This window comes from Oreochromis niloticus, linkage group LG13 (assembly GCF_001858045.2).
Source record: "Oreochromis niloticus isolate F11D_XX linkage group LG13, O_niloticus_UMD_NMBU, whole genome shotgun sequence".
NCBI lineage: Eukaryota > Metazoa > Chordata > Actinopteri > Cichliformes > Cichlidae > Oreochromis > Oreochromis niloticus.
This window is the reverse complement of record NC_031978.2, coordinates 2,084,887-2,110,804: the sequence shown is the minus strand read 5'-3', so window position 1 is coordinate 2,110,804 and position 25,918 is coordinate 2,084,887. Positions and strand designations below refer to the sequence as shown.

The 25,918-nt window shown below is 48.2% G+C and overlaps 4 protein-coding genes and 1 long non-coding RNA gene across 12 annotated transcripts; 3 read left to right on the top strand and 2 right to left on the bottom strand.

Moving 5' to 3' along the window:
- The first annotated feature begins 71 nt into the window (after positions 1 to 71).
- abhd12 (abhydrolase domain containing 12, lysophospholipase) lies at positions 72 to 10,038 on the top strand. Of its 2 annotated transcripts, none has more exons than XM_019366615.2 (14): positions 72 to 202; positions 1,171 to 1,345; positions 3,835 to 3,956; positions 4,706 to 4,811; positions 5,380 to 5,499; positions 5,597 to 5,627; positions 5,961 to 6,006; positions 6,098 to 6,230; positions 6,675 to 6,712; positions 6,943 to 7,022; positions 7,106 to 7,188; positions 8,554 to 8,632; positions 9,492 to 9,619; positions 9,694 to 10,038. In XM_019366615.2, exons 2-14 carry the CDS (start codon positions 1,173 to 1,175, stop codon positions 9,728 to 9,730), a joined length of 1,176 nt encoding a protein of 391 aa, XP_019222160.1. In that variant the 5' UTR covers positions 72 to 202; positions 1,171 to 1,172; the 3' UTR covers positions 9,731 to 10,038. The 2 variants fall into 2 exon arrangements, with proteins under 2 accessions (XP_019222160.1, XP_019222161.1); XM_019366616.2 differs by lacking the exon at positions 72 to 202 and adding an exon at positions 245 to 384.
- Positions 1,359 to 9,530, bottom strand: LOC106096797 (uncharacterized). Its single transcript, XR_001223149.2, has 3 exons — positions 9,460 to 9,530; positions 2,425 to 2,876; positions 1,359 to 2,326 (listed from the first exon to the last, which is right to left on the bottom strand). It is a non-coding gene; the product is annotated as an uncharacterized LOC106096797 (long non-coding RNA).
- Positions 10,039 to 10,169: 131 nt separating the features above from the next.
- On the bottom strand, positions 10,170 to 18,638 carry pygb (phosphorylase, glycogen; brain). The gene is given in 21 exon segments (XM_003457463.5): positions 10,170 to 11,445; positions 11,577 to 11,643; positions 11,719 to 11,853; positions 12,230 to 12,437; positions 12,547 to 12,688; positions 12,761 to 12,819; positions 13,403 to 13,550; positions 13,631 to 13,732; positions 13,961 to 14,075; positions 14,129 to 14,292; positions 14,383 to 14,529; positions 14,606 to 14,698; positions 14,806 to 14,949; positions 15,193 to 15,275; positions 15,747 to 15,858; positions 16,118 to 16,249; positions 16,341 to 16,444; positions 17,012 to 17,090; positions 17,201 to 17,302; positions 18,397 to 18,539; positions 18,542 to 18,638. Coding segments are annotated over 21 exon segments (2,541 nt in total). The 3' UTR covers positions 10,170 to 11,280.
- Positions 18,639 to 18,719: 81 nt separating this feature from the next.
- On the top strand, positions 18,720 to 20,994 carry LOC100708570 (barrier-to-autointegration factor-like protein). 5 transcript variants are annotated; one of them, XM_025897289.1, is made up of 4 exons: positions 18,722 to 19,403; positions 19,598 to 19,658; positions 19,884 to 20,014; positions 20,638 to 20,994. In XM_025897289.1, the coding sequence occupies exons 3-4, from the start codon at positions 19,889 to 19,891 to the stop codon at positions 20,782 to 20,784; spliced, it is 273 nt and encodes a 90-aa protein (XP_025753074.1). In that variant the 5' UTR covers positions 18,722 to 19,403; positions 19,598 to 19,658; positions 19,884 to 19,888; the 3' UTR covers positions 20,785 to 20,994. The 5 variants fall into 5 exon arrangements, with proteins under 5 accessions (XP_003457530.1, XP_005462272.1, XP_025753074.1 ...); XM_003457482.5 differs by lacking the exon at positions 19,598 to 19,658 and having other exon boundaries at positions 18,720 to 19,403; positions 19,888 to 20,014; XM_005462215.4 differs by having other exon boundaries at positions 18,720 to 19,658; positions 19,888 to 20,014.
- An 86-nt stretch (positions 20,995 to 21,080) lies between these two features.
- Positions 21,081 to 25,286, top strand: LOC100712233 (barrier-to-autointegration factor-like protein). 3 transcript variants are annotated; one of them, XM_025897286.1, is made up of 3 exons: positions 21,081 to 21,677; positions 22,705 to 22,831; positions 23,076 to 25,286. In XM_025897286.1, exons 2-3 carry the CDS (start codon positions 22,706 to 22,708, stop codon positions 23,259 to 23,261), a joined length of 312 nt encoding a protein of 103 aa, XP_025753071.1. In that variant the 5' UTR covers positions 21,081 to 21,677; position 22,705; the 3' UTR covers positions 23,262 to 25,286. The 3 variants fall into 3 exon arrangements, with proteins under 3 accessions (XP_025753071.1, XP_025753072.1, XP_013121010.2); XM_025897287.1 differs by having other exon boundaries at positions 22,689 to 22,831; XM_013265556.3 differs by having other exon boundaries at positions 22,676 to 22,831.
- Positions 25,287 to 25,918: the final 632 nt, after the last annotated feature.

Genomic DNA, 25,918 nt, shown 5'->3' with positions numbered 1-25,918 from the left:
GACGCGCTCCTACTGTACCGGGCGGCTCGCGTTCGCGGTAAAAACAATGTTTTGATCACGTGACCGTTCCAGGCGCAGCTCCGGAAGCCGCGTTGGGTCAAACCTCAGACTCCGCGACACGAAGCGGGCAGCTGCGATTCCTAAAGGCTCTGGAAAGAGTCGGAGATGCGGTGAAGCGGATTCATTTGAGCCCGACTTAGAGGTGAGAGAGAGCCGTGTTAGTGCTGGTGTCGCCGGGGGCGGGAAAGCCGTCATCTACCGTCAAATCTCAGTTCTATCCCGCAGCGTGACTTCCGGTAAGCGCAGCGGCTAAAAATAAAGCCGTCAGCCCGACAGGAGCCTCTGACAGCGGGGACCAGGACGAGCCGGACTCACTGGCTCTGTGTGAGTTCATAAAGCCGCCTTTAACGCACTCTCCGCCGCTTCTTCTTGGGTTAGCTTCGGTTAGCTTCACTGTTAATACTGCGTTCAAGTTCCACCGGAAAAACGACCCCTCTGCAGCAAAATCCCTCAAAAATAAGTCAAAACTTCTGGGGTGATCGTTGGTTTCATCCACGCTTCCAATCAAATACACATCACTGCAGCTGTTTATCAGGAAATTACTTGATCTTTGTGGTGGCTTCTCTTTCTGGGACTTAATGGATACTCAGTGTCCTGATGTCGATTCATAAATGCTTTAGTTTGGGATTTTTTTTGGTCTGTGGTGTGTATTGGAATGAAATACAATGTATAAATCAAGATAGAAGCTGCTTAAATATTCCAACACAGAGACAGAGATCACAGCTTCTCACGCTTCACTTTGGTCACGTCATTCTGGGCGTTTCTTGACTTTCCGAGCTGTCCCTGAAGGCCCCGTACGCTCCCTTCGTCTTTAGTCTTTCTTTAATCCTCATAAACCGGTTTTGTTTTGGTTGTCGTTGCTCCGACGCTCCCCGGGGGCCGTGGACGCGTCACTGTGCGCCCACGTGGTTGTGTTACCTGCGTTGCGATTGGCTGCGGCAGATCTGCTTCAGATCAGCTGCTCTCTGCGGATCTCGGCGCAGGCACAGCGGGGACTCGGCTCCGTGCTCACCGGCTCTCAGCGCTCCGTCACCCGCACCGCAGCGGCCTCCTCCCCGCCGACGACGGGGGTGTCCTCCGGTTAACATCCGCTTTCAATCACGTTTCCAGGCATGCGTAAGCGGACCAACTCGCAGACAGCGGAGCATGACAGCGGGACCACCGGCACTCTGCTGGACAGCGACCCGGACCTGAAGCAGCGCACTGGCAGAGGAGCGGCGGGGCCCGCAGCAGGCAGCCGGCAGGGCCCGGGAGAGGACCGGAGCATGGCCAAACCGTTCCGGAGGTGAGAGGCGGGACAGATGCTTGTGATGTTGAAGCATCGCGTTATTTAGATGAAAATCAGTGTGATGTGAAGTGAATTCCATTTCATAGAAAAAAATCTTTATTGTTTTTGCTGCTTTTCTACTCAAGTTTATTCATTTAAGAATAATTAGTGCTGTACAAGAGAGTGAGACATTTAACAGTGATAAAGGTATAAATCCATAATGATAAACAGCTCACACGTAAAACAGAAATAAGAAGAAACAACAGTAAAATGGAAAGCTAAAAATTACAACTCGAATAAGAACATTTTATAAAAAATGCTTAAAAACAGAGTTGAATAAACAGCTTATTAAAAAACATCACAGAGGAGACCAAAAGTGTCCCGTCTGAGAGATCGGAGCGGGCTTGTACAAACTCAGGTATTTCCTCAACGTGCTGGGATTTTGACCCTTGTGCAAGATCTGACTGTGGGGTGGCGTTTCTGGTCCGACTGGTTTCACCGAGGCCGGCGAGCTGGTCAGACCGGAAGCTGCAGGTCGGACTGAACACGGCGGGTCCATAAAGCAGCGCCTCATTCAAAGCTCTGAACACAAAACTGCTCTTTGTTTACTGCAGCAGGAAACTTTACATCGAGATGCCAAAGCTATTTACCTGCAACAGCTGACAGACTCAAGCTGTCGCAACATCATCACGTTTAGTTTAACTGAGTCATCTCTGGTTACGGGCACAGGAAGTCAGCAGTTACAGCAGAAATGAGCTGATAACAGCAGCTTCACTGAGAGACAAACAAACATGAAGCTGCTGTGATTCTGATGTTTCTCTATCAGGATGAAGCTGACACTTTCAGGTCGGCCTTCATCCTGACTTTATTGTTGAGTGTTTGAGTTGAGTGTTCGGTCACAGCTCACGGCTCAGAGAGCTTCATAGGACCGCCTCCAGCAGGGTTAAACATCACAGCTGGGGGTGAAGAAGGCTCTCAGGCTCCGCCTTCACAGCCGTCCTTTAATGAAGAAATGAAAGAATTTAAAGAAAATACTCCAAAAAGACAAAGTGACTCTTTTCTGATCTTTAATTCACGAAGAATGAAGAATGTCAGACCTCGTTTAACCCCAGCTCAGCCTGTCAGGTCCACTCTTCTTCTTTGGTTTAATCCTCATTAGAGTCTCTGCAGCTCCAGCAGGAGGTCACCTGAAGCACAGGTCAGGCCCAGTGCATCCTGGGACGTTGACACATCCACCGTCTGAGCTCAGACGCCGACAGGAAGTGGCCTCGCTGCTGCTGCTGATGCGTGTTAAAGCTGTGGGTCACGGGTTTGAGTCCATGTGTCATCACTTCCTGCAGAATCAGCTTGTGAAAGGAGAAGTTCTGCTCCGTGACGCCGAGTCAGCGTCTCGACCTCAAACACGGGTGCCCTTTGACCTCTGACACACTTTTCAGAGAGTCGCCGTGAAATACGGAGCTGCGTTTTCTTATCACGAGTCAGCAGTACTGCAGGTGTAACAGTGGGAGTCTAGCCCGCCACAAACACGGGCATCCAGCTGTGGAGACACCTGACAGGAAGTTAGGAGGAGGTCCACGTTAAAGAGGCGGGGCTTTAGAAGCTGTTTGTAGATAAAAACATTGATTTCCTGCTTATGTTCATCATTACAGCCACGATCAGACAAGATGCTGTGTGTGTGCATGTAAACATGCTGCTCTGAGGACAGGTGAAGGTCTGCAGACTCTCACTCATCAATGAATAATTCAGTCTGCAGCTGCAGCGTCCTGTTACAGCGACAATACCAATACAGCTGATCAGCTTACACACACACACACACACACACACACACACACACACACACACACACACACACACACACACACACACACACACACACAGGGCTCAGATATCACCTTCACATGTTGTCCTGAGAGAAAGCAGCTGCTACCAAACTTGAATAAACTTTATTTAAACGGTGAACGTGAGGCTGCATCGCTCACACATGTTGTGTGCGTTATTTTCAGAGTTGTGTTTCTTGCAGTTTCCTGGGTTTATTCATGTTTCGTGTCTTTGGCAGCTCGATGGTTGTCAGATGCAGATTAATGAATAAAAATGTAATAAAAGTCAATCCTGTGTGATCGGGTCGAGTGGTGGACGCTGAAATAAAGTCCACGGAAACTTTCTATTAGTTACTGTGTTCTTAAAATGACCTGTGATATAATAATACAGTGAAATGTGTATTTAATGTCAGCTGAGGCTTCAGTTACCCTTTAATAACAGGACATTTTAATCATTGTTGGAGTAAAAGTCATAATAAAAATAAATGTACAGAAAGTTCAAACCAAACAGAATCAGGTTCCCGTCACAAACTGAATGTAAAGATTTCACGTGTCAGACGATCTGCACGCCTGTCACACGTGTCACGCTGAACGTGTCACGTGTGGGTCATTCATGATGTTGTGCTGTTATTGTGTGCCCTTGTGAGTAGGCGGGGTTTAAATAAAGTTATTTTGAATGTGTGTGCTCAGGTTGGGTCTGGTGGGGAAACTGAAGAGGGTGGTGTTGTGGCTGCTGCTCGTCTACGTCTCCATTCCCTTCATCATCAAGCTGTGTCCGTCCATCCAGGCCAAACTCGTCTTCCTCAACTTCGGTGAGTCGGCGTGTCCCGAATCGGCCTGTGTGAGCGGACGCTCCTTTATTTATAAAAACCTTTTCGTTAACACGCAGTAAAAGAAAACTCGATGAATCACTTCAAACCCCGGCCGCCTGCCCCTCCCTGGTCCTGCTCTGGTCGAGGTCTCTTCCTGTTAAAGGGAGTTCTTCCTCCTCGCTGTCGCCGAGAGCTTGCTCATGGGCTTCTCTGTGACTCTTACCTGAGTGAATGACTAGTCTCGGTTAAAGAGCGTCCGTCGTCCAATCAGACGGCATCAAACAGTTCGTCTGACTCAGTGAAGTTTAGAAAACAAAGTGTCGGTCCTGTGATCGTGACAGACATCAGTCTGTCCACGTCACCTGCACAGGTGCACTGCAGAAGACAAAATGCCACGCCCACATTTCTCCTTAAAAGGAAAGACATGAATGTGCAGCTCAACTATAAAAAGGGTTTCCTCGACGTGATGGGGGCTAAAAATAGCACAGAGGCTCAGGTGGAAACCACACAGCAGAGGGAGGGGCCACCCACCTGTGGGGCCGCGTTACTTTAATAAATCACAACAGAACGTTTATTTATTCTGTGTGTGTGTGTGTGTGTGTGTGTGTGTGTGTGTGTGTGTCACTGAGGTGTATTAATTACTGTAAAGATCAGTAATGATGACAGGAAGCATTGTGAATAGCGAGGCATCCTGGGTGTCAGTGAGCAGTCATGTGATCAGTATGTGACCTTTGACCTCCTCCCCTCAGTGAGGATGCCGTATTTCATCGACCTGAAGCGACCTCTGGACCAGGGATTGAACCACACACACAACTTCTACCTGGAACCTGAGAGCGGGCTGAAGATCGGAGTCTGGTAACACAGACACACACAGACACACACACAGACAGACAGACACACACACACACACACACACACACACACACAGACAGACACACACACACACAGACAGGTGTGGTGTGTATCGGTGTGTGTCTTTAAAGGAAGTCGAGGTTTTCAGTCGATATAAAGTATGGACATGTGGGCGGAGTCTCGCCCTCGGGCTGAGGGTTCAGGTGTTTCCTGACACGCGTGCTGGACTGATCGATCCACATTCCCGCCCTCAGACAGATACTGTGGAGCACCTTACACGCACCCATGTCGTTCCATTATCTGGAGTCAACTGATGCTGGGATCAGGAAGCTGGGGTTCACAGCATGAGTTACCATGGCGACTGCAAGCCCGACACGACCTCTATAGAAAGTTCAGAGTTCACCCTGAAGTTACCTGGATAAGAGGAAATCCTGTGGGCAGTGCAGACGTCTCAGATTACCTGTGACCATGAGCCAAGGGTGGAGGCTGGAGGAGTGAGGAGGAAACGAGCCTCCTGCTCCCGAGACCCAGCGTGTGTTTGTTTGTTTACATGTTTGTTTGTTTGTTTCAGGCACACGGTTCCTGCTCAGATGTGGAGAGAAGCTCAGGGGAAGGAAGGCGACTGGTACGAGTCCAAGTTTAGCTCCTCCCATCCTGTTATCCTCTATCTCCATGGAAACGCAGGGACCAGGTGAACCGCCCGGCCCGGCCCTGCCAGCAGGCATACACACACCTTTGTCATTGATTTAAATGTAGAGTTTGACCTTTGACCTCGTGTCTCTCTACAGAGGAGGAGACCACAGAGTGCAGCTGTACAAGGTGAAAACTCGTCTGCTGTTTGGAGTCAGTCACAGAATTTATGGAAACTTCCAGAAACCACAGAACCCTCATCAGGAGCTCCTCGACCTCTGACCCTGATCTGACCCAGGCCCTTTAAAGGGGTCTGGGTCAGATCAGGGTCACATTTTCTGAGACACATGCATGTTTGGGGGCGTGGTTTAATGAGCTGAGAGTTTGTGGACTTCCTGTTTTTGTCACTGTTTTTCTTTCTGCGTCTGTGAAACGCTCTCCAGTCTTCGATCTCTTTGATCTTATTGGCTGTGGACGGAGTGATGCTGCAATGACTGACTGTGTCTGCCTGTTTTCCTTCAGGTCCTCAGCTCGTTAGGCTACCACGTGGTCACGTTTGATTACAGAGGTGAGAAATAAGCCAAGTACAGCAGGCAGACAAACACAGCTGGCACACCTGTGTGACCTGTGTGTGTGTGTGTGTGTGTGTGTGTGTGCAGGTTGGGGCGATTCAGAAGGCTCACCATCAGAGAGCGGGATGACCTCAGACGCTCTCTTCATTTATGATTGGCTGAAGCGGCGGACAGACAAAACGCTGCCTCTTTACATCTGGGGACACTCTCTGGGAACGGGGTAACGACACACCTGTGTACCTGTTACCTCTGCACTCACACCACTTACTGACCGCCCCTTTAAAGGTGACTGACTAATAGGGTGGCAGTGCTGTAAGACCACATGAGAACAGGAAAGGAGAAAACGGTCATGGCTCAGTGTGTGTTTAATGCAGAGGGTGTGGGTGGATGTTGGATGGGTGGTGTCTAAATTAGTGAGGCTTTTGAATCGTTCCTGCCACACCTTTCCAGCTGTACTCACGACTTCCTAAAGCCTTCTCCCAACATTCAGGCATCGAAAGTGGAAATTAGCTCTAAAGTTTTATCGCGGGACTGTGTGGGGAGTCACTGCTGCCCCCGCTGGACATTAGAGGAACTGCAAGTTTCAGTCCAGAGGTCGATCAGCAGAAACAAGGCTGAAGCAGATCCAAGGATTCCGATTTAATCCAAGTTTCTTTACTTTCAGAGTGGCAACCAACGTGGTCAGACGGCTGTGTGACAGAGGTACACACACACACATACACACACATTTCTCTGTTTAGTGTGTGTGAAATGAGGGCTGGCTCAAGACTTTTGCACAGCACTGTGTGGATTAAAAATAGTAAAACAGCAGATTGAGAACGACATTAACTAAAACTCCCAGGAGTTTATTTGTGGGTTTAATTGGAGCGTCTAAGCAGCCGAGGATTGTGGGAAACGTAGTGCCAGGTACTAATGATGATGTCATTTCACAGGAAGTCCTCCTGACGCGCTCATCTTAGAGTCTCCTTTCACCAACATCAGAGAGGAGGCCAAGAGTCACCCCTTCTCCATGGTAACACACACACACACACACACACACACACACACACACACAGCTCCTGCAGGTGTGTCTCACAGTGCGTGTGTGTGTTTCAGGTGTACCGGTACCTGCCCGGCTTTGATTGGTTCTTCCTGGACGCCATCACTGCCAACAACATCCGCTTCACCAGCGATGAGAAGTATGTACCTCATCAAAGCTCCTCCGGGAAGCCAAAACTTCTCCCAGGTGAAACGTGTTTTCGAGCGGCGCCCGGCTGCTCATCAGCAGCTCGCTATGTCGTTTTTAAAAAGCGTGCAGCTGTTTGACCTGAATCGGCGTGCTCCAGCGTGCAGAGCGCCTCCTCTGAGTGTTTTAGTTGTTCTTGGGGTTCGGAGGAAACGGGAGAACTCCTGATATTAAAGTAAACTCCTGAGTGGGTGAAACAGGAAACTTTGTTTCTGGACTTTCCAACGTTTTTACCGTCTTTGGATGATTTTAGAGTTCATGTTAAACTGTCCAAGGAAGTTTAAACCGAATCTTTGATTTTATGATGTTTTCAGTCTGCAGATTTTTCACTTTTATGACCCGAGCACGTTTGACGGATGGAGCTTTGTTTTTAGACGCTGATCCTGGATCTGCTCGTGCAACGTCAGAGAACAGACTGATGACGCTCATTACAGCTGCTGACCTTTGACCCTGCAGACTAATCAGGAAATATTAGCTTGTTATGTGTGGGCGTTTCTCAATATGCGTACTTGTGCGTACTTGCGTTCTCGTGTACTCGTGATACGTCATCAGTCGGAGACCAAGTACTGTTCCAATTCGAAGTACGCATCAAGCCGAGAACGCGAAAAAGTCCCGGATGTGTTCTCGCTCCGCCCGTTTTATCGAGCATGCATCGGTGTGGACTTGGTACAGCTAAATATCCCAGAATGCATTTCATCCAAAACTCAACAGCGGACTCCCGGCACATCGGTTTAAACCCCCCCCCCCCGGTTAAAGAAACCCCAGCAGCTGTCTATAGTATTGAGTGTCCACTAGAATAGAAATAAAAGCGTTCTAACATCTCACCTGCTTGTTTTTATTAAGGTATGTACACGTATGTACATGTACACTATTTTTATTAATAGAGGTTTCACTACTGAGGTTAACAATGATATATAAGTCACTTAGATCACTTCTAAATGTTAATGTTTGGTTTATTTCAGTGTTTTATTTGTTCCTGAGTAAACCGGTTTGGCTGTGATTACAGTTAAGCTTCATAACATGTTACTCACAGTTAAATTAGGAGGGGACGGTAGTAAAAACTCCGGACCTGTGACATCATCACGTACGCAGGTGTTCCAATTGTACATATCGCGAGTCCGTGCTCGCGTTCTCGGCGGGTGCGTACTCACGTACTTGAGAATTGAGAAACGGCCTGTGTGTGTGTGTGTGTGTGTGTGTGTGTGAGTGAATCACCACATATTCATCTAAACAGCAGCACCTAGTGGCTGTTAGAAGAACTGCAGTCCCTGAATGCAGCAGAGGCGTTTAATGTCCCTGAATGTTTGTGTGTCTGCAGCATGAACCACATCTCCTGTCCCGTGCTCATCCTCCACGCCGAGGACGACAGCGTGGTTCCTTTCCACCTCGGCAAGAAGGTAAGAAAGTTTGAAAGAGGGACTGTATGGGCTCAAAATGTGGTCATAAATATTTTGTACTTGTAAATCAGGATTTGTATGTGTAAAAAAGATTTGTGTGTGGACTTAGCCAAAAAAAAAACACCTGCAAGTTACAAGTACGAATTTTGACCCTATTTTTCTTCCTTTCATCTGATTGGTCAATGTCATGTCAATCACAAATGTAACAATCCAATCAGAGAACAGATGGGTTTGGCTGTTGGAGGGGCGCTTTTTTTGAAACCCCCCCCCTGCTCGTGGTCTTCTCACTACTCAGGTTAAAGAAACCCCAGCAGCTGTCTATAGTATTGAGTGTCCACTAGAATAGAAATAAAAGCGTTCTAACATCTCACCTGCTTGTTTTTATTAAGGTATGTACACGTATGTACATGTACACTATTTTTATTAATAGAGGTTTCACTACTGAGGTTAAAAATGATATATAAGTCACTTAGATCACTTCTAAATGTTAATGTTTGGTTTATTTCAGTGTTTTATTTGTTCCTGAGTAAACCGGTTTGGCTGTGATTACAGTTAAGCTTCATAACATGTTACTCACAGTTAAATTAGGAGGGGACGGCAGTAAAAACTCCGGACCTGTGACATCATCACGTACGCAGGTGTTCCAATTGTACATATCGCGAGTCCCTACTCCCGTGCGTTCTTGGCGAGTACGTACTCGCGTACTTGAGAATTGAGAAACGACCAGAGTGTTTGCGTGTGACCGATCTGTGGAGGTGCGCTGTGACTGTGTAGAGCGGATGCAGCACGCCATTTTTCCTGCAGTAGAAGAAGAAAGTGAGACTAACCCGACTCGGTCCTCCTTGCTCTCTCCCTGCAGCTCTACTCGCTGGCGTCACAGTCGAAGAGCCTGAGCGGTCACAAGGTTCAGTTCGTGCCCTTCCCCGCCGCGCTCGCCTACAAGCACAAGTTCATCTACAGGAGCCCGGAGCTGCCAAACATCCTCAGGTAGGAACAGCTCGCGGTGATGTCACGGCGAGCCGCGAAGCTGCGCTCACAGTGCTCTTTGTCTTCTCTTTCAGTGATTTCCTGGGCACAGCTCACCCCGTCGCACAGTGAGGACCAACAGGAAGTACTCAGATTACTCTCTGCACTCCACGACAGCCGCACCGCCACGGTTCGTTTCGTCCTCGCATGACCTCGACACGTCATTCCTCCTTCTGTTAGCATTCCTCCCACAGCCGCGCTCGCTTCACGGCACACAGGGTCGCCACGGCAACCGATGCTTTTAAAGAACAGCAGAGGGGCGGCAGCGGCGTGGAGTTTTTAATATTTTTGTGTGATTGTGTCGAGTTTATCACTGGAACTTTGTTTGTGTCTGAAGGCCTGTTACAACTTGAATTAAATATTATTTGTTTTATTTGTCATTTTGTTTTTCTTCATTTATCCATAAAAACGTAAACAGACGTCAGTTCTGCTGTTTGTGATCATAGTTTCAAAAACATCTGATGTTAACATGTCAGCATTTCTTACAATGACTGAAATTAAGAAACGAAAAGATTTTTAGTATTTTTATTTAAATGTAAAGATGCAAAAATATCCAAAAATATTTAAAGTAAATGTTAAACTTCAAAGAAATCATCAGATGAAAGTAAAAATGTTAACAAGGAAGTTTTGACGACATCAAAAATCTCGTTTCAAAACAAAAACAGAAAATGAGTCGAGTCGATGATGAAGCCGTTTCTGTGTCTGAGGTTTAAAACGTGACAAACATCAGGTTCATGTTTCTGTGGTGAAGGAAATAAAAACAGCAGTAGAAACAGATTCTAACACGAACAGACGGATCCATTACCCACGAGACACCTGGGCGGCCACGCCGGGCCTCGAACAAGCAACTCAATAAAACCAAAATAACAACAATAATAATATTAATGAGCTCTGAGCTGCTGATGACGCTCGGCTTCATCAAACATGATGATTTTTTTTTAACTAAAAGAGGCTAAAAAACAAAGTTTCAGTTTTACCAGCTGTTTGTTTCCCTGAACGCACCTCCACAGACAGCACGCTGACACGCGCTCGTTAGCTTATTTATGCTGTAATGTGATTGGATGGTGAGTAAACTGCGCTCCTTCGCTGTTTGACTCAAAGGCACGATTCTGCATGGATATATCCACCTGGACGTACAGGCAGGTGAGGAAGCTCACCTTTCCTTTCAAATTAAAAGCTGTTGATTGACAGCAAACAGCTCATTCTAACCTGCAGTTATCCTCCAGGTGAGCTCATCGCCAGGTACACGCGGGACTTGTCCGATCCACATTGCTCCAACATTAATACCTTTCCAGTATTTCAGTGACTCCACACAGTTTTCCGGAAAGGTCAAAGGTTAAAGGCTGATGGAGGAGAACGGTAAAGAGGAAAGCGCCGGAGACTTGTTTATGTTTCTTTAAGGAGTTTTCACAGAAGTGAGAAGCGTTTTCACAGGAACAGGAAGTAGATTAAACGGCAGCGTTTTGGCGTTTATGGCTGTGATGACGACGTCGTTTTTGTTTATTGCAGTCGAGTGAAGGTCAGCGTGTGCGCGGCTGTGCAGTACGGCGATGACGAGCTCAAGGAACGTTTACATTTGGGCCCGGCTTCAGGCAGGAAGCTGCGGGAGTGGCGTGGCAGTGTCAGGTCCGCGACATGAACGGCGGCTCATTGGGCGGCGGGATCTTGATGTCGGATGGCTCCACGCCCCAGATCTCGCGGGCGTATTGCGAGATGGTTCGGTCGCTGGAGAACTTCCCGCTGGCAGCGATGTTGTGGATCACCATCTTGGTCCACTCTTTGGGGTTCTGAGGAAGAAAAGGGGCGGGGCTAGTCAGCGTCTCATCAGTGAAGATAAAACCTTAAGGAGGTGACAGCTGTGGGTGTTTCATCTGTCTGAAACCCCGCCTCTACCTGAAACAGGAAGGTGTGGGCTTACCTTGTACAGCTCGCTGACTTGCTCCTGACACCTGACGTAGGCTTCGTAATCAGCAAACACCTTAAACCTGCAGGAGGACGAGACAGGAAGGCCGCTCAGAAATGCTACACTCAGCTGTCTCACCTGGACTCACCTGGTTTACCTGTCGTGGTTCAGCAGCATGTCGATCAGGTCTCGGAAGAGCTCGGGCTCCCCGGGGCTGAAGAAGCCGGCCTGGATCTGGTCCACGGCAAGTTTCAGCTCCGGCAGATGCTCGTAGTACTCCCTGGCGTTGTAGCTGCAGGAAACAGGAAGTGATGTCATTTTTCTTTTTAAAAAAGGTCCATTTATTAAAACCCTCCACGTTATTCAAATGGTATTTTTTTTAAATAAAAACATTCACAGTAAAGAGCTTTAAAGGGCGGGGCAGTAATTAGCTCTGCCTACTTCTTGCTTCCAGTCGTCATGCTAAGCTACGCTAACGGTCATTTTGTGAAAGCATCGCCTGAGACTGAACCCAATAACTGATCAAAGATCAATAATTAGCATTGATTCCTGCGGATTCCTGTTTACTTCCTGTGGAAGTAAACATGTCGGAGGCCGAACGCTCCGGCGTGTCCCTGAATGCACCGTGCTTACAGCTCAACTTCTCTGACAACAGGAAGTGATCTCACCCCTTCCTGTCCATGGCCTCCACGTCCGTCACCCTCATGCCGAAGATGAAGAGGTTCTCCTCTCCAGCCTCCTCGGCCATCTCCGCTGTGGCGCCGTCCATCGTGCCGATGGTCAGGGCGCCGTTCAGCATGAACTTCATGTTTCCTGTTCCGGACGCCTCCGTTCCTGCGGTGGAGATCTGCTCAGACAGGTCTGCAGCCGGGATCACTGAACCGGAAGAACCACAGGAGTCAACGCGAGGACCGCGAACACAAAGGAAAGAGTGACGTTTGTGCACGCGCTCAGAAGGAACCAGAGAACGCTGCCGCCCCCTCACCTCTCTCAGCCAGAGACACTCTGTAGTTCTCCAGGAAGATCACCTTCAGCTTGTCTCCCACCGCCGGGTCGTTATTGACCACCTGACCCACACAGGTGATCAGCTTGATGATCAGCTTCGCCATGCGGTACCCCGGAGCCGCCTGCAGGGGGCAAAGTGTTAACGCGCAACAGGAACAAACCTTTGTTTTTATTTAGTGAGAAGATGACGTCACCTTCCCTCCGATCATCACGGTCCGAGGAACAAACGATCTCTTTGGCTCAAGTTTGATTCCTGAAAAAGTCAGAGCGGGGGAAAAAAAACAGAACTTCACCAGCAGGGGGCGCCGAAGATGGCAGAGCAGACAGCATGAAACGCTGATCGAGGTTAATCATTCATAAATATATGAAGCTTTATTTTCTGATCTCTGTGCTTTAAACAACAGAAACATTAATTTGCCTATGGGCTCAAAATGTGGTCATAAATATTTTGTACTTGTAAATCAGGATTTGTATGTGTAAAAAAGATTTGTGTGTGGACTTAGCCCAAAAAAAACCACCCGCAAGTTACAAGTACGAATTTTGACCCTATTTTTCTTCCTTTCATCTGATTGGTCAATGTCATGTCAATCACAAATGTAACAATCCAATCAGAGAACAGATGGGTTTTACACATACAAATCTTTTTTACAAGTACAAAATATTTATGACCACATTTTGAGCCCATATTTGCCATCTGAGGTACGGAGGCCTGAAAGTGCCACATAACTGACATGTAATATAGATATAAGATCGATTTGTGACTGAATTCAGGAACGGGCAGACTTTATTACATGCTGCAGAGCTGTGCAGCGGGACGGCCAGTGGGTGGGACTTACGGTTGTAGAGCGTGATGGCGTGCAGACAGTTGAGCAGCTGCCTCTTGTACTCGTGGATCCTCTTCACCTGCACGTCAAAGATGGAGTCCGGGTTCACTTTGGTGTGGCCCCGCTGCTGCAGGAAGGCGGCGAACTTCAGCTTGTTCTCCTGAAACAAGGATGCACGGACATCCGTCAGCGGGCGGACCCACGGGCGGGCGGAGGTCTCGCCGACATGTCCGAGTCTACCTGTTTGACTTTGGCCACGTCTCTGACGAAGCACTCGTCGTCCACGAGCTGCAGGAGCTTCTTCAGCTGATACAGATCTGTGAGGAAGGCGTCTCCGATTCTCTGCAGGAAAGAACGAGAAACTCTGAGGTCATCCAAACCGACGCACCTGAAACGGTTTCAAATTTCACAAAATGAAACCTCGACACCCGTCGCAGCATCATCCCTCTTCAGGACTCATTGACGTCAGTGAGACGGTCCTGAAATGACCACGCTGAGCTTCTTCTGCCTTCGGGAGGACGGCGGTCTGACAGGAAGTTTTTGGCTCTTACAGTCGCAGGTGTGTCGTACCTCAGTGATGATGTCAGCCAGCCCGGGGTTGCACAGCAGCAGCCAGCGGCGAGGAGTGATGCCGTTGGTTTTATTCTGAAACTTCTCCGGCTCCAGCTCGTGGAAGTCTTTAAACCTGCAGGAAAAGAAGAACGAGAGCGTCCGACTCGGCGCTTCCTCTGGACTCACACGCTGCTCTTCACGATGTCCGAGTGAATCTGAGCGACTCCGTTGACGGCGTGAGAGCCGACCACGCACAGGTGAGCCATGTTGATCCTCTTCAGGTCGCCTTCCTCGATCAGAGACATCCGCCGCAGACGATCCGTGTCGCCGGGAAACAAGGCCGCCACCCTCTGAGACGGGAAACACGTCAGTCAGAACCGACACAGACGCGATCCAGCAGAAGCAACGCTTCAGCAGAGCTGGGCAGGTGTGTCTCTTACGTCCAGGTGTTTCTGGTTGATGTCGTAGATGATCAGCAGGTGTCGCGGCAGCAGCTGCTCAAACATGTAAACCGGCCAGCGCTCCAACGCCTCGGGCAGCACCGTGTGGTTGGTGTACGCACAGGTGCGGCAGGTGATGTCCCAGGCCTGCGCGCACACACACACACACAGGTTAGTCACATGGTTTCAAAGCCCCACCGTGGCGGCGCTCTCACAGTCAGACCTTGTCCCAGTCGAGCTTCTCGATGTCCACCAGGATCCTCATCAGCTCGGGGATGGTCAGAGCCGGGTGGGTGTCGTTCAGCTGGATTGCCACCTGACAGCACAGGAAGCACACCCGTAACCACCACAGAAGAAGAAACGCGTTGGCTGGAACGTCGCCTCGGTTCCTGAAACATCTAAAGGAGAAACTCATTCTCTCACCTTCTCCGGAAACGTGTCGAAGGACGTCCGCACCGGGTCTCTGCTGCCGAACTTGGAGGACTTGAATCTGCGGACGATGTCCTGCAGCGTGGCGGCGACCACGAAGTACTCCTGCTTCAGACGCAGCTCCTTCCCCTCAAAGAACTGCACACAGAGAGCGGCGTTAGGCAGAGGCGCATGAGCAGCACGCCAAACCTCTCACAGAGCCGATTCTGGGCTTTAACCACGGCAGCAACTCTACTTCCTGGTTCTGAGCTTGCTTTCAGAATTTATGGCCTCGCTCCGATCTAAACTTGGTCACCTGCGGTCAGGTGACCTTTTGTGACAGAACCCGTCAGCCCGAGCGTGTCCCCATCCATCCCACCACGCCGACAGCGTCACACTCACGTTGTCATTGGGGTAAAGGACTCTGGAGATGTTCTCAGCCAGGTTTCTGTCCAGGACGGCTTCGATGTAACCGCCCACGTTAACTGAGGAGCAGAGAGAGAGTCGGGGTCAGGATGCAGAGCTGCGCGCGTGCAACACGCAACTGCCAACCCTCACCTGTGCTAACGGCCATATGTGTGAACAGGTGTGAGCAACACCTGCTCTAATACTCACTGCACGTGCTTTAAATTTAATGAATGAAGTGAATATTTTTAAAAGCCTCATTTACCCAAAGTTTAAAACATTTCCACACTGATGCAGAAAACTGAAGAACTGAATTCAATGTGAAGGCAACTTAAAAAAAATAAAACAGTGGAAAAACAAATAAATGGAAAAATAGAAACAATTTTTCATATGTAAGAAAGTATTTTATGCCTAAAATCACTTTATTATCATGTTTTTTCCACTGAAAAGTTTTTCATTCTTTGAATTTGAATCTATTATTTTGGCAGTTTGGGCCCTCCATACAGTGCCTCGTGTGAGCCAGCAGGGGGCGTGTGGAAAGCAGTACGTACAGTCCTGCAGTTTGAAATCGTTCGGCGCTTTAGCTGACCACAGTCTCATCGTGTTCACCGTGTTGTTACGGTAACCAGGAACTGGAGTGTCATAGGGCATCGCCAACACCACCTACACACACACACACACACACACACACACACACACACACACACACACACACACACACGTTCTGGTCACTTCAGAGGACATCTCACTGACCTGCAGACCTTTAAACCCAACCCTGACATAAGCCTGACTTTAATCTCACTCTAAGCTCAGCTCAGCACGTTTCTGGGGTCCAGGACTGGACTTCCCGTTTCTGGACTCACGGATACCTTTGTACCCGAACAAACCTGAGCTACAAAATACAAGCACAGGTGAGTGCGACCTGTGTGTCGGTCCACTTTGCCCTGCTGTCCGTTTTCTCCACTCGGCCGTAGAAATGAACCGGCAGCATGTACTCGGGCCTCGCCTTCTCCCAGGGGTTCCCGTACCGCAGCCAATCATCTGCCTCCTCCACCTGAAGGGGGCAGGCCAACGTATTACCAATATTAACCAGGTGTGCCCACGTATGTGTGTGTGTGTGTGTGTGTGTGTGTGTGTGTGTGTACCTGCCATCCGTTTCTGGTCTTCTGGTTGAAGATGCCGAACTCGTAGCGGATCCCGTAACCGTAAGCCGCCAGGCCGAGAGTCGCCATAGAGTCCAGAAAACAGGCTGCGACAGATGTGAGAGGACGTTTTACATTATGAGGACGTCGTTTCAATGAAGTCACAACTTGTCTTTTTTTAATAAACGAGATTTTTATTTTTAACCAAAGTCTGTGTTTCTCTTTAAAAGAAGCAACAACTGTTTTTCCTTCACTTCCTCCCAGCACAGGTGATCCGATTACACTGACAGCTTGTTTATGAGTGAGGTTTCCTAACACTCAGGGCTTTGGTGTGCAGTGAGATGTGTGTACAAAAATATATATTTCTAATAATGAGACATTATTTTAGAGTGGCCGACGACGGCGGTCTGCTGCTCAGTGATGACCTGATCTCGACTAACCTCGGGGACGTCGCTGTCGGGACGTTTCCAGGTGAAGACAATCTGACTCTGATTTAAAATGAGACTTTGCACTTTTGCAAACTCATTTGCCAAAGTGATCTGCTGTTACAACCAAATTTCCCCTTGTGGGACAATTAAAGGATTGTTATTCTATTATTCTTTTCTTTGGTGGAGACGAGGTTTTCTGAGATGTTGGAGAAGTGAGAGAGCAGCGCACCTGTCTGATGGAGTTACCTGCCAGTCGTCCCAGCCCACCATTTCCCAGACCAGCATCCTCCTCCATCTCTTCCAGCTCCTCTATGTCCAAGCCAAGCTGCACACAGAGCACAGCGGTTATCGGCACGTGGAGCTCTGCAGGGAGCGTTTAAAGGTTCACATTCAACACGACTGCGGCTCCACACTGACACACAGCTTTGCAGTTACCTGGTAGATGGCTTCGTCGCAGGCGGTCTGCAGGCCCAGGTTGATGGTGGTGTTCTGCAGTGCTCGGCCCATGTAGAACTCCAGGGACAGGTAGTAAACCCTCTGAGGACGCACAGCAGCACAGAGTCACCTGAAGGTTCACCTGAACCAGACGTTCACAGCGATTCGTTAACTCTGAACAGAAGCAGATTAAGAACGGGACGTTGTTTCCTGCCAGGCACTTTGCTGGACTTTCTTTCTCACGTTTTTCAAACAGAAACGGAAAATAGGAGGCGTGTTCTGGGTTCAGCCCTGACCTTGGACTGGCAGGAAGCACGTGGCCTTTCACCAACAACAGAAATCTGACAGAAAGGCCAAAAAGACGACTTCCTGCTTGGTGTCAGATGTGAACGCTTCATTTCTTTTCTGTTCTCAGTTTGTCTTCACCTTTGGTTTTATTGTAAAGCGGGAAATTTCCCACAGCAACACATTTCCACTGACTGTCTGACACGTTAACATCCAACATGAAACACGGATGTGACTGACGTCAACATCGTTGTTCTTCAGCTGATGAGAACAACAGAGATTCAGAAAGTGTCCTGGACCCACAGCTTTTTCTTATTAGTCATAAAAATCAGAGAAATATTGAAATCCAGCTGATACAGTTTGGTCTGAATACCTTTGAACTGCACAAAAACAGACTTTGTTTTGCAGGAAAGTGCATCACTATGCATACTGTATTATTACATTTAAACTTTAACCCTTTTAAAAGTTTTAGAATAGTAAATGAACGAGTTCACAGCAGGAAGGTCAGAGAAACGTCACGCCAAACTCCATTCTTAAAATTACGATTTCATGTCGTCGTTGAGAACGTAACAGTATGCCAATGATAAAACGTGACGTCAGGGATTATTGAGCTGACGTGATAAACTCGATGTACAGAGACCGAGCCGAGCGCGACTGCATGCGGGTGACACCACGTCTGTATGCGACCTGCTGCTGGCGACGGCCCAGCGCGGCGGGTTCAGGCGGGCTTTGTCGCCGCGTGGATAAACGTCTCGGGCTGACACGTGAGCCGAATTAAAGCTCGGCTCCCGAAGATCCAGGAACCGTCGGGTCGGGATTTCTCTGCGGACACGTTTGCAGAACACGACCGGAACCGTGCGGTCCCTCGGTTTCTCACAGGGGCTCCAGCCAGAAGCAGGGCTCGTGCCTACCTTCGGGTCGGTCTCGTAGTAGTACTGCTGGGTTCGGATCCAGCGGCCCACCAGGTGGTCCCGGACGGTGTGGGCTAGGGCGAAGTAGTAGTCCCGGGGCGTGGCCACGTTCCGGTCCTTCACGACCGTGAAGTGCAGGTGCGGTTAAAAGTCTTCTTGATCTCCGCGACGTCCGCGAGCCCCGCGATGCAGCGTTCGCTGATCTGCTTCCGCCTCTCCTGCTCTGTCGGCGGCACCGCCATGTTTCCGCTAAAGTTCCCGGGTCACGGAGCGAGGGGAGCGGAGTGACCCGCAGACAGTGGGGACACCTGCAGGTACAGCCGGAAGAGAGGCTACGGCCACGCCCTCCACACGACACGCGGGAGGGCTTTATGAGTAGGGGGCGGGGCAATCAGCGGTACGTTGAAAAAGAGAGTCCCATCACTGGACACACCTGCCCCACAGGTGTCCGCAGCGCTTTTACTTTAATGTATCTGGCTCCGTGAGTGACTGGATCAGCAGCAGCTGTCACGGCTCTGACGTGTCTGAGCTGCAGCAGGACTGCAAGCTCGTGACGTCACACACGTGTTTGAGGCTCAGGAGACACCTGGACCTGTGTGCTGGGCTCACCGTGAGTGGGAGGATTTTCATGGCGGTTTCATCTGTGGTTAGTTTGAAATCACAGAATCTGCGCTCCAAAAAAAAAGGAAAAAAAAGTGAGGGGAACTCATTTTCACCGAGGAGTGACTCCTCTTCAATTCACGCCATCTTTGAGTCTCTGCGTTGTGACGTCACACCCCCAGCGTCAGGGAGCTCAGTGTGTATCCGGGTTTCCACAATAAAACGCCTCCAGCAGCGTGGGGAGCTGCTCACAGCGTCCACAAGGTGCGCGGGTGACTTCCTGTTTGAGCCACAGCTGTGCTCAGGTGAGCTCCTGGTGCTCATAGGTACGCGGTGTGTCTCCTTAGTGTCCAGCACGTGAGCCCGGCCCAGGTCCACATCAGCGGGATCGAGTCCTCCTGTAACAGGTAAAGCTTCCATCTGCAGCTGGTTCCACTGGTTTTAATGGGAGTCCAGCAGCAGGCACACGCGGACGCACACAAACACACTCTGACACACAGAAACACTCTGACATGCACACGCGCACAGACGCGCAGTTCAGAGCTTAAACTGGGTCTGAAGCTACAAACGGCACAAGAAGCGCTGACCCCGCCCCCTGCAGCCCTCAGCTTCCTGCTGCGAGGAGAAGCCCACTGAGGTCAAAGGTCTCCTGCAGATCTCAGGTCAGCCACACTCAGAGCGTCTGCTTCTGTAGGTGATCCTCCACCTCGTGAAGGTTTCCTCTGAGTCCAAACTTTAACTTTCCCACAAAAACGTTTTCAGAGTTAAATTTGACACCAATGATCCCAGCTCGCTCCAGAGTAGGAGAGGGTTTATCGTGTGTGTGTGTGTGTGTGTGTGTGTGTGTGTGTGTGTGTGTGTGTGTGTGTGTGTGTGGCTTCCTGCAGTCAGGATGTCCACCACATCTCAGAAGCACCGGGACTTTGTTGGAGAGCCGATGGCGGACAAACCGGTGACGGCTCTGTCAGGCATCGGAGAGACTCTGGGGAAGAAGCTGGAGGAGAATGGCTTTGATAAGGTACAAACACACACACGTCAGCTTCACTGCTGCTGAAATCTGAAGGTCTGCTGAGGTGAACTCATTCAAAGCCTCTGACTTTCCAAACTGTGTGCTGTGTAGTCAGATTGTAGTTCTGTTGGAGCATTTTAATGACATCATGAGATCAATAATATAGCTGCTGTGAGGTCACTGTACTAACACAGCGTTCAAGAAGGCGGAGCTCCAGGTTTGGTACACAGTGAAATTCAAGGATTTTGATTGGATGTTACTGAGCACTGATCAGCAGGTATCAGAGTCTGTGTGATTCTCCTGTGGGTTCTAGCATTAGCTGCTAACTGAGAGCACAAACACGGTCCACAGGTCCAGTTCAGGTGAAGCTAGCAGACAGCTAGCAGCTACAACTGCCTGTCACCCTCCACCTGTTAGGCAAACAGGCCACGCCCCTTGGTGCTAACTGAAAGCCTTAATAGAATCCAAGTAGCTGACTTGATAAAGAAATGCTCCCTCTGTGCAGTTATCACGAAGGAGGAAATTATTAACGGAGACTGTAACTGCACTGACTCACTGCTGCCTCTGCTGGAGACCAGAGGAACTGCAGGCTGATGGTTGACGTGTGTGTGTGTGTGTGTGTGTGTTTTCAGGCCTATGTGGTTCTTGGTCAGTTCCTGCTCCTGAGGAAAGACACGGAGATGTTCACCGATTGGCTCAAAGACTCCATCGGCGCCAACTCTCGCCAGGCCAGCTCCTGCGCTCAGTGCCTGAAGGAGTGGTGTGATGCCTTCCTCTGAGGTGCCGCCTCTTCACAAAAACCATACCTGGGTTTGCTCACTTCCTCTTTCTGAGGCTTCTGATGGCTCTGCTCTGCTGCTGTTAGGTGTTTGAGGTGGACTTCCTGCAGGAGCGCTGTGATGTCACAGCGGCCTGCCAGGTGTCTGTTTACCTGTTTTATGAGTTTGTTTCACTGAAGAACGTTTACATGAATAAAAGCTTCGTCTCCACGGCCTGCTGTCTTCTTTCTGAGTCCACCATAAAAACATTAAAGCCTCCATATGACAGGGTACAGCGCCACCTGCTGCTGTAGATGTGCTCGTGTTCAGGCACGAGTACGTGCGTGATGTGTGACATCATCCTGTGACATCATGCACGTACAGTGACACAGATCAGCCTGAGAGACACTCGAGGATCCTGACCTGCTGGTGCTTCCCCCGCCTCCTCCTTAACTCCACCCCTTTTAGAAATGGTTTCCGACGGGGGCGGTTCCCTTTTAACACAGGTAAGTTTGAAGAGCATTTTTCTCTTAGTCCATGAACTCATCATTTAAGAACTTTGTCTAATATTAAAAGTTGTTTGAGGATGTAAGAAAATGAGGAATCAGAGCATGGATGCTGTAAACTACGGAGTCCAGAGTTTGTGTGTCGGGCTGTAAACATGCAGTGAAGTTTGAACTCACGGCTTTATCATCATTACTGTTCTCAGAGCTCTGACGCTTTCTGGAAACAGCTGCGATGAGCTGCACACAGCCTCTTTTAGCTCCTCCCACAGAGGGGAGGCTGCTGTTCAGCACCAAGTTCTTAAATTCATCCTCGTTTTCTTGTCGCTTCCTATTTTTGGGTGAGAGCGCCGATATCTGCGACAGCCGGTGAGCTTCAGGAGGACAACATCAGCGATCACTTTGAAACAGGTTTGTGAAAAAGAAAACGTGAACCTGAACATTCTTTTGGAAGCATTTTAACTCTTTTTCCTTTGACAGTTTAAATATTGTTGATGCTCGTTTTAAGTACATTACATGGAATAAATGAAATGACTGTTGTTTGGAGAGGTTAATGATTCGGTCCTTATCCAAGACGGTTCTGTGTGACACGTTTTATAATCTGATCCTGTAACTGCAGCACAGCTTTAATGTACTTGGACTTTGCTGAAGTCCAGCTTCCAGCTGTGCTTTTATTACAGATGTTGTGCTGTGAACTCCAAAGCTCTTCTTTAAAAACTGTGGTTACTTTTTATTTTTCCATGTTTTCAAATCTACCCGAGTTCATGTCTCCTGCTGTAAAAGGACGTCTGTGGGGTGACACACGTAAATAAGAGTCTGTGTGTTTTCCTCTTATTTCTGGATTCTTTATGGTTGGAAAACAAAACCGTGTTTTCAAAGTGTTTTGTTTTTCTTGTCTTGTAACTTCAACACCCTACAATACTGTCCCACTGGGAGGGGCAGCCATCTGCTGTGTCTGTTTGGCAGTGAGGGCAAAGGGCCAAAGACGGGGTTCAAAATCCATTCTAGGATAGTGGATCCAAGCATATATGTCCAGGTTCCCGCTCTCAGACCTGGGCTGTTTCTCCAGCTCCAACAGTGAGCTGAACTCGGCAGGCTGTCTCCCTCAGGGAGGCGCTGTGAAGTCCTGACTCCATCTCTAAGGCGGAGCTCAGGCATACTTCAGACCATAGCTGAGGGTGGAGATCGCCCCAATTGGTCTGTCAGTCTTGCTCCCGTCACTCGTGACTTGATTTAATAATCAAAGCTTTGGATTCTCAGATGTGAAGAGCTCAGTGACATCTGCATCATGAGCTGCAGGAACAGGACTCAGTTCCATAATAATAACTGTAGTAATAATAATGATAATAATAATAGTAATGATGATGTGGATGAATGGAGCTGTGCTCTCTGACCTTATAAACCTGCAGCAGCGTTTCTCAGACTGTTTCCTGCTCAGGATGGCGATGATCACTCAGAAGCACCGCGCCTTCGTCAGCGAGCCCATGTTAGAGAAACCGGTGACGGCGGTGCCAGGAATCAGACCCACTCTGGGGAGGGAGCTGCAGAAGGAGGGCATCACCAAGGTGCACAAAACACGAAAAGCTGACGTGAGACAGACTTTACTGGCAGGTGGTTTCCTTTGAAACGCCTCCTTTAGCCTCAGGTCGCTCATCTCCTGTTTGCAGCCGTTTCTCTCTCGTGTCTTCAGTTTTGTTCCTGAACCTCAGTCTCCAGCTTCTGTTTGTCTCAGTGATTGCAAGTGATCATTACAGCTCAGCTTCCTTTTTAAAGCTGTCTGATTGGGTGGTGTGTTTCTCGTGTTTTCAGGCGTCCGGCCTCCTCAGTCAGTACCTGGCGATGGGCAGAAACCCGGACTGGGACTGGAGCGAACAGTCAGCAGGCCAACGCCTGCACCCAGGCCCTGCAGGAGTGGACAGACAACACCCTGAGGCCATTGTGTGTCTGACCTTCATGATGATAGCAGGGGGAAGGGCGGGCAGACTGAGGCTCTGAAACAGGATGGAGTTGCCCAGCTACCCAGACTCACAGAGGAGAGCACAGTCAAAAATAAAGTTTTAGTTGGTTTTTTTTTCAAACTTTATTAGCAATTCAAACATTACAGAAATAAATGAGCAAAAGAGAATGTCAGTTAGACACAGGCTGCGGGTTAAATCACAAGATATTAAACAACGAGCATAAGTTTAGAGTTTTAATTGCTTCAGTTTTAAAATATTGTCTGGTTTCATTTATAAAGCATTGAACAGAAGGTTTTGCATTAGAAACATTGGATTCATGTATATGAAATTTAGCCAGTAAGATTAGTAAACCTATCAAATAAAATTTGTTTGTTCTATTTGCAGGGTCAAAAAGGCCAAACGTTATTTTTCCAAGTCAGAATAGATAAAAGAAACAACTAAAGTACAAAAATCTTGCCAGAAAAGATAAAGTGCATAAGCAGAACCAACATAAGTATGAAACATCTTCTTTCTCACAGTTACAAAGTGAACAGTTAACTTCAGTCTTTTTCATATCCTACATGAAAAGTTCTGCTGGGGTAAAAACGACAAATGATTGTAAAAGACATTTCCTTTACTTTGTCAGTTAACAGGAATTTCAATGGTAAGATCCAAACTTTCTCCCTTTCCAGGTCCCAGTATAAATGATTCCAGTAAGCAGTTCTGTGGGGAATTAGATGTGTCCAACAGAGGGAGCAGCAGGAGGAGTCAGATCATTAACAGCAGAGTTTCTATGCAGTGTTAAAACACCAGCATCAAACACTATGGCTTACTCCTTTGGTAGAGCAGGAGGACCATATATACTCAGAGTAAGAAAGTAAACTTCTATCTGGATTAAGAAGCTGCTCGACAACATGAATCCCATGAACAAACCAGTCACCTAAAAATAAAGACTTGTGTTTGTATAAAACGTCTCTGTTGTTCCAAATATCGTATCTGTGCAGAGAAAAGTTGTGTTTCTAAAGCAGCGACCAGGAAAGAAGCTTCTCTCTCTGAAAGTTGGACAGTTTTAAGGGGATTTTGCTGCAGCATTCTGCACCAGTTGAAGACCAGTTGCAGGCGTGACAGAGTGCCCTGGCCAACCCCCAAGGGAGTTGCAGTAATCCAAGGGTGAGGTTATAACAGTTTCCAAATCACGCTTGGAAAGAAAAGGCTTGACCTTCGACAGACGTCTGAGGTGATAGAATGAAGATTTCACCACCCCGTTTACATGGCCATCAAAACTAAGTGCAGAGTCGATTTTTACCCCAAGATTAGTAACTGAGCTCTTCAGGTGAGGGTCAGAGCAGCAAAGTCAACATCTGGGGTACCAGAGGAACGACTGAGACCAAATAAAACTGCTTCTGTTTTATGTTCATCAAAATTTTAAAAATTTAGAGCGATCCATGACTTAACATCAATAAGACAATCAAGCATGTCCTATGGAGGAGCTATCAGAGTGACTGAAAGGTAGATGTTCTGTTATCACTAAGAGTTGTAAAATGTTTTATGACTAAAATATTATTCTCAGTTGTTATTCATTATGTGTTTACAGCGCCCTCTGTGGTTGCTCCAAGTAATGCACTTTAGAAACGGCTTTATGTTGAAAAAAAAAAACTTTATTGAACAGGAAGTCCGCTCAGTCAAGCAAAGCAAGCGAACAAGGAGAAGGGAAACATATCGGCACACAGTTTATGCTGTCCTGTTGGAAAAAATACTGTCCACATCTTCTGTTTATGGTTGTATCGCCGGTATGTACTTAAAGTATAAGTTGCAACTTTGGTTTTGTACAATATGTTGTCCGCTAATGCAGTATTTGGCTGTAAAGCTAGTCCTTTTGTTAAGCTAGTTACCCGCGATTTTGGAGGTCGTCTGGATAGCATCAATAATACAAGTTCACATAATTAGACATATGACTTATGTTGTGTAGTAGCAGTGTGGTATATAAATGTATATTATGCTGCACATGTGTATATCATAACTGTATTTGTTTGTCTTGTTTTTAGTTTTACCCTTTTGAATGTCAGTAAACCTGTTGACAACGATCATCGGTCTCCAGAGTGGTGATATGAGAAAGGTGTTAACGCCCCTGCATCAGACATGCACCCATAACGGCACAGTAAAACGGCGATACAACCGCACGAACAAAGATAACGCAGTCATCGCACGCTAGAGTGAAGCTGACCACTACTACGCCTCGGAGCAACACGGCATACAGCAGTGAGCCAGCAGTCATCTAGTCAACTCCACCATGTCCAGTAAGGCGTCATCCCTCAAGACCCGGTCTGAAGCTTCGTGTGCCTCCTCTACAGGTTCTGCAGCAGCCAAAGCCAGAGCAAAAGCTGAGGCAGCAAAGGCACGTCTCAGCTTCGCAGCTAAAGAAATGGATTTGAAGGTAGAAAAAGCACAAATAGAAGTAGCAAAAGCTAAAGTCGAGGCATCCATTGAATATTTACAGCATGAAAAAGATGTAGCCTCAGCCATTGCTGAAGCAGAGTCATTAGAAGCAGCTGCTGCCGCACAGACAGAAACACGCAGCAACATCTGTCCCTCAGTAACAGCAGAACGAACTAAACAATATGTTATTGGCCAATCTGCATTTGTGAGAAAAGAAAATGATGCTGCTCTTCAACAATCAAAAAATGAAAGTGTAACACAAAGTAAACCAGTGCTCAC